Source organism: Trichomonas vaginalis, chromosome V (genome assembly GCF_026262505.1).
Source record: "Trichomonas vaginalis G3 chromosome V, whole genome shotgun sequence".
In the NCBI taxonomy this organism is placed as follows: Eukaryota; Parabasalia; order Trichomonadida; family Trichomonadidae; genus Trichomonas; species Trichomonas vaginalis.
In genome coordinates, this window is record NC_067207.1 from 5,386,597 (window position 1) to 5,401,403 (window position 14,807).

Here is a 14,807-nt window from a genome sequence, read left to right on the forward strand (position 1 = left end):
TGTGTCAAACCGTTGAGTTTTCACAAAATTTAAAAAATAACGTTTACCATGTAAAACGTTTATAAAATAACTGGGGTAGAAAAGAGGGTAGAAAGGAGGTTAGATCTAACCTTCTACCCTAAATTATATTTTTATTGAATTCAGCACAAAAATCATGAGTTTCCTTAAGACAGAAAAAATAAAGTTAGTTTTATTTTTATTTATTTTTTATTTTGTATGTAAAGACAGATATGTCAACAACAGAGAACACAACAACAGTTATAGTCCATGAAGCTATAAATGAAGAATACGAGTACATACAGTATAACAAACAGTTACGTCTCATTCGTTCGGTCAAAGACGATATGTACCAAATGCAAAGTATTTGAACGCTCTTCGTTCTACAAAGCAAGCATATCATTGGTTTGAAAACCAACAGACAAAAGAACTTTTAGAAGAATTTCCTCATATGTTTGCTTCCCTCGGAAAACCGAGGGAAGAGATTCCATTCGAAAATCGCAAGAATTTGGCTCCTTGTTTGAAAGGATATTATGTTCATAGACTTTTAGTAAATGCCGTAGCAATGTGGGCTTCACCTCGTTATGCTTGTTATATTTTCATGATGTTAGATGAAATTCATAGACAAGAACGTGAAGATATGGAAAAGAAAACTTCATGCAAAAGATGAAGTCATTGAAGCAAAAGACAAAAATTCAGAAAAGAATACCACGTTCGGTACCAAAAGGAAAGGAAAGAACTATAAGTATATGATTTATACTGAAGAGATGGAAAATGAAGAAGACAGAGATATGGTTATGTTGCATTTAGTCAGAAGAACAAAAAAGCTTTTACGACCTTGCTAAGATTTACAAATCTGACAGAAATTGGTTCTATCGCGAAAACTTACCGATTTCAATGACCCCAAATGAAGATGTGAAACAAATAGTTCAAGATACGTTACCTCAAACACACTATGATATTAAAGGTTGTACAATTCTTACCTTCAAAGAAGATTTGCCATTGTTAAAGGAAAAAAAAGAGTATTTTGACAACTTCAAACAAGCAGAGTAAATGAACTCTTTATTTTTACGCTTGACTTTTTACAATTTGAACTTTGTTCGCGTAGATATGAATTCTGAAAGAAGTATGAGGGTCTTGTATGACTTTATACTTCTCCCATAGTTCATGTCTGTCAAACTTACCTGCCATGGACTCTTTCATAAGTTCCATGAAATCGTCTTCGGCAATCCGGGGAAAAGTATAATGTCAGTCAGTATTCTTTTACATCCTTACTTAAACTCTTTGCTGTCTGTACACATATTACGACTGAAATGTTAAAGTGTCTGAGCTTCTAAGAATTCGACACATATCTTGTTCTCTATTCTTAAGCAAGGATGAGAAGCAAAGTCATCTAAGATAAGAAGACATCTATGAGGGTAAGTCTTCCAATCGTAAGATTGCAATTTCTTCGAAATGTATTCTATCTCTTTCTGTTTGTTTCTGAAGTGTTTTTCTCTAATATTCTCTGCATTTCCTCATTTGGGTCTTTAAACTTAGAATTTATATACTCATTTATAGCATGTACTTCAAAACTCTTCTTTGGTACTTCTTTATCCAATCTAACAACTCAGTATCTTTATACATACTAACTTAGACTTCTTTATAATATCTTTGAACGAATTGACGGTTTGGTCAAATTGACCAGAAGTACTACAAATAACAACTAACTCATAGAATGGGTTCTTCTCATCTTAGTTCTTGTTGTTGTGCAGCCATTTTAAAGATAAGTGAAAGTCTTACCCGACCCAGGTGGTGCAATTAGACCTGTTATACCATTTGAGCAAATAAGACTTGTCATGTATAGGCTTTATCTGAGCATTTTCTAACTTCCTCTTGTTCTTGTTTAAAACATTCTCAAATTTCTTGTCAATGTCAAGCAAACTTTTTTTCTAAATATTTTTAGAAAAATTAAAATTTTTATCTTTTAGAAAATGTCTAGCGATTTCGCTATCTATATTCGAGACAAGCTTTTCGACAGCAAAACATCTGTCGACCATAAAATCTTACATAGTGTAAACAAGAAAGGTGAATTTGTTCTAAAGTTCTGTTTCTGGGAATATGACAAGAACCATAAAACATTAAGCAGAGCAGTCTTAAAATTTGTCAATGACAGACTTGTTGACAGAGATGACGCCTCTTGAGAGATGAAGTCCAACAAAACTTCTTAGAATGCAAAGAAGACACATGCGCTGTTCTTGAAGATGAAATAGAAAACAGAATAGATGAGCTATTAAAGGACAAAGAACTTTTACATAAATATGGTTGCGCCAAATTTGACATAATCCACCAGAGAAGAAGAAGAAGAGAAGAAAGAAAGAAAAGAAAGTAGAAGAGAGAAGAAAGAACCTGAACCAGTTCCAGAGAAGGGGAGATATGACATGTAAAAATAAAATTTTATTTTTAGAACATTTCTGGGTCAATGTCAATGTTCTCTTCCTCTTTAGGAGCAAACACTGGCTTAGACTCTAAAATCTTTTTACCCAATTTACCTTGAACTTCAACTATCTTAGACTCATAATATTCATAGTCGTCTGCTTTCTTTGGTTCATAAGGTATAACAAGTTTGTATGCTTTGCCTTCTTTAAGGTTTGAAAACCTTCTGTCAAAACTTTCTTTGACTGTTAACAAACCTTCTATGTCTAAGTCTTCAAATTTCGCACCATTTTTAGTCACAATCGCAAACTTAACTGGTTCGATGTTCCAAACTTTGCTGAATGAAGACTTTTCAAAAGGTAGAAGTAAACATTCAAATATGTGAATGGGTTCTAGTTCTTCTTTAAGTCCTGACATGTACTTATTTACTGAGATGAATTTTGCCATCTTTTCTATCGGATAAAAAAATATTTTTTTTTTAAATTTACTCATAAAAATTTTTTCTTTGTATATACACCATTCTGTACGTCTAAAAGACTTTTGACATTTGCCAAGAATGTTCGTTTAGACGCTGTCATATAACCATATTCTTGACAATATTGTTTTATACGAATCGTACAATGACCTTTCATCTAATGACACAAAGTCAGTTTCATCTATGAACATTCATATACACTCTTGTTTGCTTCTAACAATGTTTGTCTCTCTTCGGTATGTGGAATTTGTCTTGGATTGAACTTAGAAATATCTAATGTCATAAAATATGAGAACAAGTGGTTGTAAAAGTCAGATGTCAAAGTTTCTGCTAAGTCGTCAAAATATTCTGTATCTTGCATATGAGAATTGACGTTCTGACAACTACATATCTTCTGTCAGAACTTTCTAACTTCATCGGAACAGTATTGTTTGAAACCATAATGAAGTTTGCAACATTCTCACAAACTCTTGAGTCTTTATACTTTCTTTCAACAACGCCAACTTTGTCTGTTATAAGACTCTTCAAAGCATCTGAGTTCAAAACTTTTGTTGTATCTATACTTTGAAGTTCATTGCAAACTATAAGTTTCATATTCTCTATTGAGGAGTTAAATTTACCGCAGATGTTTTCTATGTTTGTCATATTCGGGTTCGAATAGCCCTCTAACAGTTTGCATAAGATATCTGTAAAGAATGTGTTCTTACCTGTTCCTTGTTTTCCAATTATAATGAGAGCAGTTTCATTTTTAGCACTTGGATGTTGTAAGATGTTTGCAAACCAACATAAGATATACTCATAGACTCTTTCGTTTCCATTGCATATAATTTCTTTGACATGGTCTAACCAAGCTTCTATAATATTTTCTTTCCATTCTACTTGTTCATATTTATATCCAGTGAAGATAGAATAGAAGTTTGGAGAAGGTGTATAGAACTTTATACCTCGAACTGAAAAATCTTCTAACTTTGACAATAAGATATCCCAAGCATCTAACATCTTCATGCCAACTTGTACGACTTTTATTTTCTTAAGTTTCTGTCTACATTCTTGTTCTGAAACTATTGTTGCTCTTGGTTTGTTAAAGACTTACATCCCATTCTTTCATAACATAACATTCTGGGGCAGAGTCGACATAAATGACTAAACGTTTCAAATTCTCGACTGCTTTGTTATAGTCTCGAAATGGACACATATTTCTGAATGCTTGGAAGTCATAAAAATCTGAAACATCTATTCTGTACATTTTTATAAAAATAAAAAAAAATATTTTTTTTATTCTTGACTTTGTTGTTGCATTGTTCCATTTGTTGCATTTGTTGTTCTTGAGCTATTTGTTGTTGAAGTTGTTCTTGTAATACAATACTTTCACCAGTTGCATCTTCCAATTCGAAACTTTCTGCCGTCATGACAAATACATAGGACATAAAAGTTTTACAGGAACAAAGTTTGCGTCAACTAATGTCAACGTTATACTTGCCAAAGTGTTTGAGTTCACTAAGGTTGAAAATTCTGCATTCGGAATGAACAATAGGCAAACCAGCAGAGGAAAGTATTGTTTATACCATAAGTATCTTTTGGTCAAATAGTTTCTGTCGACATTCGAATAACACTTTGAAACCTAAGTTTGAAACAATATATAAGATTGGTGTGCTTAATGTCAATGGAATAGAACATTCCTTGTATGACACCTTTTCCTGTTATAGGAAACTGTTGGTAGTAAAAAACCAGAAATAAGTTTTGTATTATAGCTCATATCGTTTATAGTAAACTCAGTCGGACATCCAAACATAATGAAACCTGCTCTAGTTGCAGCACATGTTACACCCGTACTTAAAGTATTAAATAAGTCAACAAAACCTGTTGGTGGTATATCTGAGTAAGTATCTTCAAAGGAGTATTTTTTACCATTCACAACAATAAAGTCTTCTGGTGTCAAAAGAGCAAAAACAGGCTTTAGTCGTCATTGTGTTTAAGGTTTAGTTTACAATATCGTCCTGAGGACTTTGTAAGTTTGTTGTTATAGAATTATATGACTCGGGGTTTTAGTCGTAATAGTATAAACCATTATATCTTCTGCCATTTATATATATTTAAAAGTTTTTCTGAAAGTGGAGAAAACTTCATCTAAACTTTCACATGGCGTTTCTTGAAGTTCTCTGTCTAAGAAGTTCAAATATTTTGTAAAGACATAGAACTTTCCTTTGTCTACACGAACAAACAAAACAGGGTCTTTCATATCGTTCAAAAGTGTGTAAAGTCCTTTACATGAAATAAAGTCTATATTATTTTTCTTCAAACATCTTTCAAGAAGTTTTGACATTTTTACTTAGCAAATAAATTTTAATGAAATGTTGTGGTCGTCAAATATTTTATAACGTCTGGGAAACTATACTTTAAGTTCAACGTTTCACCTCCTTTCATAACGTATATCTTGTCAATGACATTATATGAAACACCACAGCAACTAATGTCGGGTTCTATTTCTTTGATGTTTATATCGTCTGCCTCTGTCAAAAGTTTCAATAGTTCTTTCAAGACTTCATGAGGTGCAATGACATATGAGTTCACTTTTACAGGGTTGTGTTCGACCAAGTTTAACATTATACTTAAAGCTTGACAAATCTTCTCCTGAGTTTGAAGTTTGTCTTTCAGTTGTTGGTAGTCGTTTCGAATATCTGCAACAGAACTTAAGTCTCTGCTAACTTCAGGATATGTTGGTTGTTCTTTTACAGGAACAATTGTTATACCATCTTCGTCCTCGTATGGTTTCCCCACTTCAACATCTCTGTCTTTGACATTGACAACAACACTTTGACTGTTTGTTTGAGTTGGTGAATTTAACTTCACATCTGCCACCGCCATTAAACCTTTTGAAACACTTACGCTTCTATTTTTCGGAAATGACATTTTACTTAGAATAAAAAGATGGACGTATTCGAGTATCTCTTCGAATTGAAGCAGAACAAAGTTTATACTCACAAACAATACAAATACATTGACAGAATAGTTCTTTACACAAACAATGGAAAATGTTATAGAATAGCAGTCTTTGCTGAACCTAAATATTTTCATAAAGCAAAGAAAGTTGGTATAACCGAGATGGTGAAAGTTCTTGACGTTGACAAAAATATAACAACAAAACTTACAGATATTTCTAAAGGTAAGTTTATCTTACAATATTATGTCAAAACTGGCGTACTGTCAATATTTGACGGAGAGAAGTCAGTTCAAGAACAACTTACTGACCTGCTGCCAAAATCTGCTCGATGGAAGCTGTCGTTATGCCAATCTGAGGAGCCCCAGCAGGTTTCATCGAACGAATCTTCAAAAGAGCATCTTCCGTGAAAAGTGCTATTGGTTTTGTAAACTACTTCTTTGCTCTCTCAGTTCTCTGGACCGTCTCTGTCACCAGTATATTGTATTTGAACTGTACCAACAGTTGAAATACCACCCATAAAGTCTTCTGAGTCAGCAAATGGAATGCCAAGCCAAAAGTTTGAACGGTCTCCATTTGTATATTGAGTTTTTTGACCTCCTGTATGAGTCCATACTTTCACATATGGCATAATAGAACTTTGCATTCAGGGTTAATGGTTGTTGTGAGGTTGTTGTTAAAGTTCATAGCATCTAATGTCAAGTTGTATGACCTCATATCCTCAACTGTAGAATATTCTTCTCTTGGATAATATTTGCCATCTATGTTTATATGATATTAATACCGGGGTTGTAGAAACAAGAATAGTCATTTATAGTTCTTCTGAACAGTACAAACATAGTATCTGCATGTTTCATTGCAGTTGTTAAAGCAATATCTGTTCTTGCCCCGGGTCACTGTGTCAGCACTTTGGTTTCCAACTTCACCTGCAAAGTCTTTGACAGATATTTGGTGTATAGGGAACATAAGTGGAACTGCAATATATTTGGCAGCTAAAGCATTTGAAATATCTGGGTCCAACATATAGACTGCAAGTCTGCTTTCTATTCTCTTGCATTCAAACTTTTTGCATGTGAACTTAACTGGGTCCAAGCAGTTCCAGCAGCATTGAAATAATAGTTTACTTCATTGTTGAAGTTTGAGAAACCAAAGTCTAAGTCAACTTTGTCTTTGCAAAAGTCACAGAACTTGGCTCCACCAGTTCCAGCTACAGTAATGCTGAATGGGTCTTGTGTTGGTGCAATGACTAAGTTATTTTTGCTTGGAGTAAGTTCGATAGAAATTTTTACTGCCCAGTTTGGCAAGTATCTTAAAAAACCTGAAGATGAGGAAAGATGACAAAGGAACTCTAAGTTTCAGTTTTACTTTAGTGGCAGCAGTTCCATCTGAACAGAAAGGTTAACATAAACTCCTGGAACGTTAGGTCAAGTCTTTATTTTCTCAATATTTGCATACTGGTCTGTTTGTTCTCTAGCTTGTGGTTGTACTGAGTTTCTCAAAGCGAACCAATTCATAGTTTGCCCATGTTACTGTTTGAACTAAGTCAGAGTTAGAATATATCTTATATCCCATGAAAACTTCTGGAGCATATTGGTATCCGACATAGAAAATTCCATTGCAACCTTTCTTGTCAGACAACTTGCAGAAGGTTTTATTTCAATGTCTTGTTCCACGTATAAGAATGAGTTGTCAATAGAAATAATATGAAACCTGTCGCAAGCAATATCTACTGTTGTTGAAGAACCTTCTCCAAACTCACCTACGTTTCCATAAGAAACAGCAGTTGTATATTCGTAAGTTCCAGGAACTATTTCTGACCTTCTAATGGCATTGTCGCATTCGTTATACCATTCGGAAACATTTCCGTTCATGGCATCCAAAACTGTTGGCGTTATATTCTGAGCGGCGTACATTTCATATGGGTAAAAATATAGAATAGTTGGATTTATATATCATAATAGAACCCACTCGGACCAAGCTTTACTTTGTTCTACTCTTCTTCTTTGGTGTCGCTTTTGGTAACTTGCCCTCTGCTTCAAGTTGTTGCATCTTTGCCTCATGTTCACCTAGTATGTTGTAATTTCCCATGTCCTTTTTGCCTTTGGGCTCTGGTCGCCCAACTCAGGTAACCTATATCCTAGAAAGATTTTGTCATAGTTTGTATTTGAGTCTTCGCGTATTGTTTGCATGACTCTTTCCTGAGTTTCCGGTTCAAGCTCTTCAAACAGAGCTTGTCCATATGGAATAAGCTCGTTTCCAAATATATGTTTTTGTAGCCATTCTGGTTTTCTTTCCATGTTACCAATAATATCTTTGTGAATGGGAAAGCTTTTACCCAATGTTTCAGTCTTGCGTCATTTATTTCTGTTAGTTTCCAAAGGAGGGACTTGTTTGTTTCCTTCAGGCTCTTCTAGCTGTTGTTGCTGAACTATTTCTTCCATGTCTGGTTGTATCTGAACTTCTTCCTGTGGAGTTTCTTGTACCTCATCTGGTGGTATATAAGTTCCACCAGCTGGCACATATGTTCCACCAGCTGGTATATAAGTTCCACCAGCTGGCACATATGTTCCATCTGCAGCATAATGTCCTACCTGACTTTTCGTTCTTAAGAAAGCATTTACTAGGTCTGTTTTGGTCTGTTGTAACTCTTTTTCTTGACTTTCCACAACAGTTGCTCTAACGGCGTCATAGGCACTTTGAACTGCCTGTCTCGTTGCTGCATCTGTTATTTTCGTCATATTTTGTGCTACTTCTCTTAACTCGTTGTCGAAACCTTCAGACTTCAGTTTCTTTCCAGATGAGAAGTCGTTCACTAGTTTCACCTTACTATGAAGAGCTTCGAAGGCGTTCTTAAAGTCAGCATTCATTAAAGCTTCATTTGAACTGTCTTCATCCGCTTGTATTTTTGTCCTTATTGACCCTATAAGTTGGGCTGCTTTAGCGTTGGCTTGGGCATCTAACCAGTCATTTTTAGCTTTTATATATTCTGCGCTTTTCATTGCCTTTTGCATGGCTGCGTCGTTATTTTTACTTTCTTGTGCTAAGTTTTCATACTGTACGGTTTGGTTTTGCAACTGTAAAAGTTTTTCTGCCTTTACATTTGCTTCAACTTCTTTTTTATACTCATCGCTATCCATATATGTCTTCAGGGCTTTTTGTTTGATTTCTTCATCTTTCAGTACTTTATATTGAGTAGTATGGTTTTTCAAATTTATAACATCTTGTTCCATTTTTGCTACTTCTGCTGCTTTTTCTGACACTTCTTTCGCATATTCCTCTGTACTTAGTTCTTTCAGTTGTTCTTCTTTCTTCTTTTTCTCTACGTTTAACTCATTGAGTTTCTTTGTGTGTCTGTCATATTCTAGTTTCTTTTCGTTTTCACTTATTTGTTTCTGTATGTCTATGTTTGACTTTTTGACATCTGTTATTTGATTTTTGAGTGAACTCAAATTCATTTGACTTTGAGGGTTATAAGCTGTTCCGTCTGCAGCTCCACCATAGCCTGCCATTTTCGCTAAAAGTGCCGCTCTTAAACCTCCACTCTGTGCACCAATAACTCGGTTTAAAAGCATAGGGTTGCTTGACATTTGTTGCAACATAGTGGGGTCATTCATAATTTGTTGTTGCAACTGTTGTTGTGGTGTCAGTTTTACTATTGGATGTTTCAATGCTCTCTTCCTCTTACGTATATTCTTACGTAGCTTACGTGGCATTTTAAGTGAAGTTAAAAAGCGGTTTTTGACAGATGTTTATATGACACTTTTTGTTCAGCACAAAAAACTACTCGGTGAAAGTGTTGTCAGTTTTGTAAAATAACCGTCCTATCTCCGTGCCTATGACGAAGAAGTCTTGACAAAACATTTACGAAGAAGTCTTGACAAAACATTTACGAAGAAGTCTTGACAAAACATTTACGAAGAAGTCTTGACAAAACATTTACGATGAAATCTTGACAAAACATTTACGTTCATGTTTGACAAAACATTTACGAAGAAGTCTTGACAAAACATTTACGATGAAATCTTGACAAAACATTTACGATGAAATCTTGACAAAACATTTACGATGAAATCTTGACAAAACATTTACGAAGAAGTCTTGACAAAACATTTACGATGAAATCTTGACAAAACATTTACGAAGAAGTCTTGACAAAACATTTACGATGAAATCATGACAAAACATTTACGATGAAATCATGACAAAACATTTACGATGAAGTCATGACAAAACATTTACGATGAAATCATGACAAAACATGAAAACATATATAATTTGTGAAAAGCGACACATTATATAATGTTTTTCGACCCAGAAGAAGGTTTTCCGAATAAAAACTTCATTTATACTAAACTTTTTATGGGCTAGAAGGCACGAAGTGCCTGGAAGGCCATCCCAAGAAAAAAAAAACTTCATTATACCAAACATCCTCAGGGCTAGAAGGCACGAAGTGCCTGGAGGCCCCACTACCTTTTTTTTTTTTTTTTTTTTTTTTTTTTAAATGTAATTTCAAATAGAAGTAAAAATCAATATTCATATTCTGTATTTTAAATTGAAGTATTATTGGAGCTTTTGAATGTAACTATACCATTTCCATCTTACATGAATATGATCCATTATGTAGTATCCAGTTTCTCAGCTAAATAAGAGATTTGAATATTAACTTTTGAGGATTTGACTGAAAATAGTATAATGAAAATGAGTCATTACAGAAATATTTTATATTCAATAAACCATTTTTTCGTAAATGAGAGTTCTTATCATTTATCAAAAATCGCAAGAAGTCTCTTGAAAATCTTGGAGTTCCTCAAGAAACGATATTATTCAAGATGCATGTCGAGACAATTTAATCAAATTAATCAGAAATCGAAGCAAAACCTCACATTTATTAATAATTTTAAGTAAGTAATTTAAAATTCAAGATTAGAATCTCTACTGAATGCTAACAAATACGAATAAAATCTCATCTCTCGACTAGGATATTAATATGAAACAGGTTTTCGTTTAAATCTAATATAAAAATGAATAAAAACTCTTTTACACTTTTTATTCAAGTATTTTACTAATATAGATCATGGTTTATCAATACTTAGTACTATCTTTTTTGAAACAAATGATAATAAGGATGATATTTGTGATTTTAAATAATTTTTTAAGATTCGTCTTTAATTCATCACACTGTGAGATGTATAAAGCATTCCCATAACTCATTCTGCTTAATTGATCAATTCAAAATTCCAAAAAAAATTCAAAAATGAAAATCAAAAATTTGATTTTTCTCTTGAAAAAATCAATTTCAAAAAAAATTTGGAAAATAAAAGTATTGTATAATTGTTCAAATCGTCAAATTAACACATTTTTACTCATAAAAAACATCTAATTTTTGATTTTGATATCATATTTGATAAAATGTCATTTAAGAGTTGATGTAATGCCATCATTGTTGATAAAAATATTAATACTATAACAAAATTCTTATTTCAAGATAGTAAAATAATAACGTTTTTATTTCAACAACAACAAGTAAATAGATGAATGGAGACGTACTGTATTCGCATAAATGTAGTAACTATCATCTAGATTTGAGTTATGAATATTCCAATCAAAATGTATAAATTTGAAATCAGAAATATCCAAAGATTATGTGAGGCACTGTACACTAATTGTAGAGGTCATTTTAATTCATAAGTAACTTATATAATAAAACCGACTTTTTATTTCTTATTGCAATAATTTCCTCAAATCTTAGTAACTTTTTCTATATTCAAGTCATTTGAATATGTATCATAAGGTAAGTAAAAAACCAAAATTACGAGGAATTCTGTCGTTGCATTTTGGAGTTGCAAAATTTCGATTTTTAATGTGGGGTTTTAGCATGTGTAATCTTGTTCTTATCTCAACGCGAGGGTATCACTGCAATATGATTTAAATTAAAGAAGTTGAACTTAAATTGAATAATGCTGGAGAATAATTGACAATGCAACTAATTGTATATTACAAGATAGTTGCCAATTGGAGTAATAAATTATTCTGCACCAATCATTTCTTTCATTTCTGGCATGGCGAGCAGAAAGAAAGCGATCAGTAACCCTAGGAAAAAAGAAGAGGGGTGTCACTTTTCGTGAATGTAAAAGAAATTTATATGTTAAGGATACCCTTACGTGTCAGATTTTTTGCGCATACGAAGAAGTCATGCTAGACATGAGCTATAAACCTGAAATTTTAGCAACATATTTAAAACTTTTTAAACTACAATACACTTTAATATTCAAGAACAAAAATATTCTTTTTAGAAATTACATAATTATTTATGTGAAATCTATATAAAAACATATTTTGCGAGCGTAACTTTTTCTTTATAAGCACCTTATATGACTGATAACTGTGAAGGCACATAATTGTTAATTCATAGAGTTGATATGTTTCCAAAATTGAGAGGAAATTTGAAAATTGAATACCCTTTCAATTCAATTTTCAAAAGATATCAGCTCCTTCAATTTGAAGGACGATTTTGATTATTTTGCTCTTAAAACAAGTATGCCATGGAGAAAAAAGTTACGCTCGCAAATCTGAAATATAACTATCATATAAAAAAATTAAATTTCTAATTTTTTACTCTATAGATATTATTGGCCATTTGTGTAATGCATAAAAGTTTATGTCATATGCATACATTTGGAAGTATGGGAGACGAGGGAAATTACTTCTATGAGGGACTAGGATTTTTAAAAAATTTCTCTATCGGACTCACCATTCAATTTCTCGAAAATTAAAAAAAATCAATAATAGCTAAAATGTATTATGCATAACAAATTTTAATGTTACACGGTATTTTTTGAACTTCATGACATGAATTTTCTTTATATTATTTTTTTTTTTGGATTTTCTATGATTTATGCGATAGGCTGGAACAACATTGTAAGTGCAATGATATCATTTATAGAGAAATCTAAAACTTCAGCATTCAGAACTCGCAACCACAAAAATATTCATTTGCTAAGTAAGTAAAGTTGATTAAGTTCGACACTTAGCTTTTATACGTAAAACCAAGTGTGTATTGTTATTTCTTGTTAAATTATTGAGAAAAAAATAAATTGTAAGAGAAACGATACTGATTATTGAAATAATATTGAGGGTAGCTGCAGATTTCTTCATTAACATGCCGGAAATTTTGTTAATCTTGGTTTTCTATCATAAAATCTGTCGAAGAATCTAAAAACGGAGATATGAAATAGAGATCATGTAAATCTAGAGTATCCTGTCAGAAAAATAGACTAAGCATGTAACCCTTTTTTGGTCATAAACACTTTTTACCACTTAGTCATACAGATGATCATTAAATTTAAACGAGCACTTTTTGTCAGAATTTATTCTTTTACAAAGACAGAAGATTTTAGTATTATTTAATATTAGTGCTGTAGCAAAATTCAAAAAACGGTGAAAATTCAGTGAATTTGTGAATTCACATTTTTTTCGACATTTTTCTTGATATATCCATGCACATTAAGAACACAGCTTTGATACGCTTAAAAAAGCATATTTCATATGAAATTGTTAAAGAAATAAACAATTTATATAAAAATTGCACTTATGGGCAGTTTAGATATATAATTTATATATAACATATATACAAATCCATAGACAAAGTGCAATAACTACAATGTTGTAGAAAATTACAGCAGAAATACTGACTTTTTGAAGGATAATAAGAATTCTTCTAAATGTTGTATTTTTATAATTTGATTGATTTTTTTTACTATTTCATTAATCTTTTATGAATAATAATTATTTTTAATATATGTGCTATTAAAATTTCAAATTTTGACTAATATATCTAAGTTATCTGAACGAAACATTTAGAAAATATCATACTTACATTGAAATAGCAAGTAGAGCATATTAATAGCAAGTTTCTTGGCTTTATATCTATCATCTATTGTTGTTTGATCAAACAAAATTCACTCTATTATATGGTGTCAATTAATTAAAACAATTTTTAATAGTTATTTATTTAGTGCGAATAAGTGCAAACTCATAAATGAATAACTTAATAGTAGAAATGAATTATCTGATATAAATCTCACATTTTGTCCATCAGAAATACTTTAATTGCATACGCATAACTATTAGTAATACGTCTGGAGTGTCAATTAATAACAATCCCACAACAAGTAAAATTCAGATTTTTATTAAACTTATTTTTTCCTAAAAGTTTTCTCAAATTACTATATATACATATGTGGATAAAATAATAGTAATATTGTAAAAAATTAGATAATTTTTTTTATTTGAGAACCTCTCAAAAGTTCATTCAATTTATCAATTGTTTCAGTTTGATGTATATTCATTTCTGGAGCCTAAAACTTTAGCAATCATGACAATATCATATTCTCTTTCTAACTACGCAATGTAAGGGTATCCTTAAAAGAAATTTTTAATTTAATATGTTTATGAAAATGGGGGCGAGCATCATAAGTAAAATTTTTCGAAAAATAGGGAGTGTTAGTATACTCACCCCCCTCATTAATTAGAGATATAAAAATTGCTCACATTTGCTCACATTTTGGCACTTTTTTGTACGTTTGTCAAAAAATTGTGAGGAAGATCTCACAAAAATAGTCAAAATGTGAGCAAATTTTGAGAAGTGCTCACATTTTGACATACGATTATTTTCATACGTTTTTTTGATGAATTCTAATAAAACTTCATTACCACTTTCAGAACGAAGCGTAACTTTTCAGCACGTAACGCTCTATCATGTGTAGTGACATATTATTCAAAAAAACTCAGATTGCTTATCTTATAATAACAATTTCATTAGAAAAAATGCACGATTTCACGCTAAAACTTTGAAGCAATTCTTAAATTCGGATAAAAAATCGATATGTATTACACTTTAAACTTCAAAAAATGGTTCAAAATTTAGACTTAGTTTATCTTAACAATATAGCAGATTTTAAGCCGAACAAGTAGGAGTAATAG

At 31.9% G+C, this 14,807-nt stretch overlaps 2 protein-coding genes and 3 pseudogenes across 5 annotated transcripts, besides 3 other annotated features; 1 reads left to right on the forward strand and 4 right to left on the reverse strand.

Moving 5' to 3' along the window:
- Window positions 1–7,743: part of a mobile genetic element that runs on past the window's edge.
- Window positions 231–1,050, forward strand: TVAGG3_0282800 (annotated as a pseudogene). Its single transcript has one exon. A coding segment is annotated over exon 1 (820 nt).
- On the reverse strand, window positions 1,066–1,755 carry TVAGG3_0282810 (annotated as a pseudogene). Its single transcript has one exon. A coding segment is annotated over exon 1 (690 nt).
- Window positions 3,151–3,995, reverse strand: TVAGG3_0282820 (annotated as a pseudogene). The gene has a single exon. A coding segment is annotated over exon 1 (845 nt).
- On the reverse strand, window positions 5,267–5,752 carry TVAGG3_0282830 (protein of unknown function, DUF4106 family; the record flags this gene model as incomplete). The annotated part of the gene is made up of 1 exon (XM_051228911.1): window positions 5,267–5,752. A coding segment is annotated over one exon (486 nt), but the record flags the coding sequence as incomplete, so codon positions are not given.
- Window positions 7,744–9,285: 1,542 nt separating the features above from the next.
- TVAGG3_0282840 (protein of unknown function, DUF4106 family) lies at window positions 9,286–9,538 on the reverse strand (the record flags this gene model as incomplete). The annotated part of the gene is made up of 1 exon (XM_051228912.1): window positions 9,286–9,538. A coding segment is annotated over one exon (253 nt), but the record flags the coding sequence as incomplete, so codon positions are not given.
- Window positions 9,539–14,355: 4,817 nt separating this feature from the next.
- Window positions 14,356–14,807: part of a mobile genetic element that runs on past the window's edge.
- Window positions 14,356–14,807: part of a terminal%2Cinverted (terminal inverted repeat of MuDRx-3N1_TV transposon ID:TVAGG3_0282850) that runs on past the window's edge.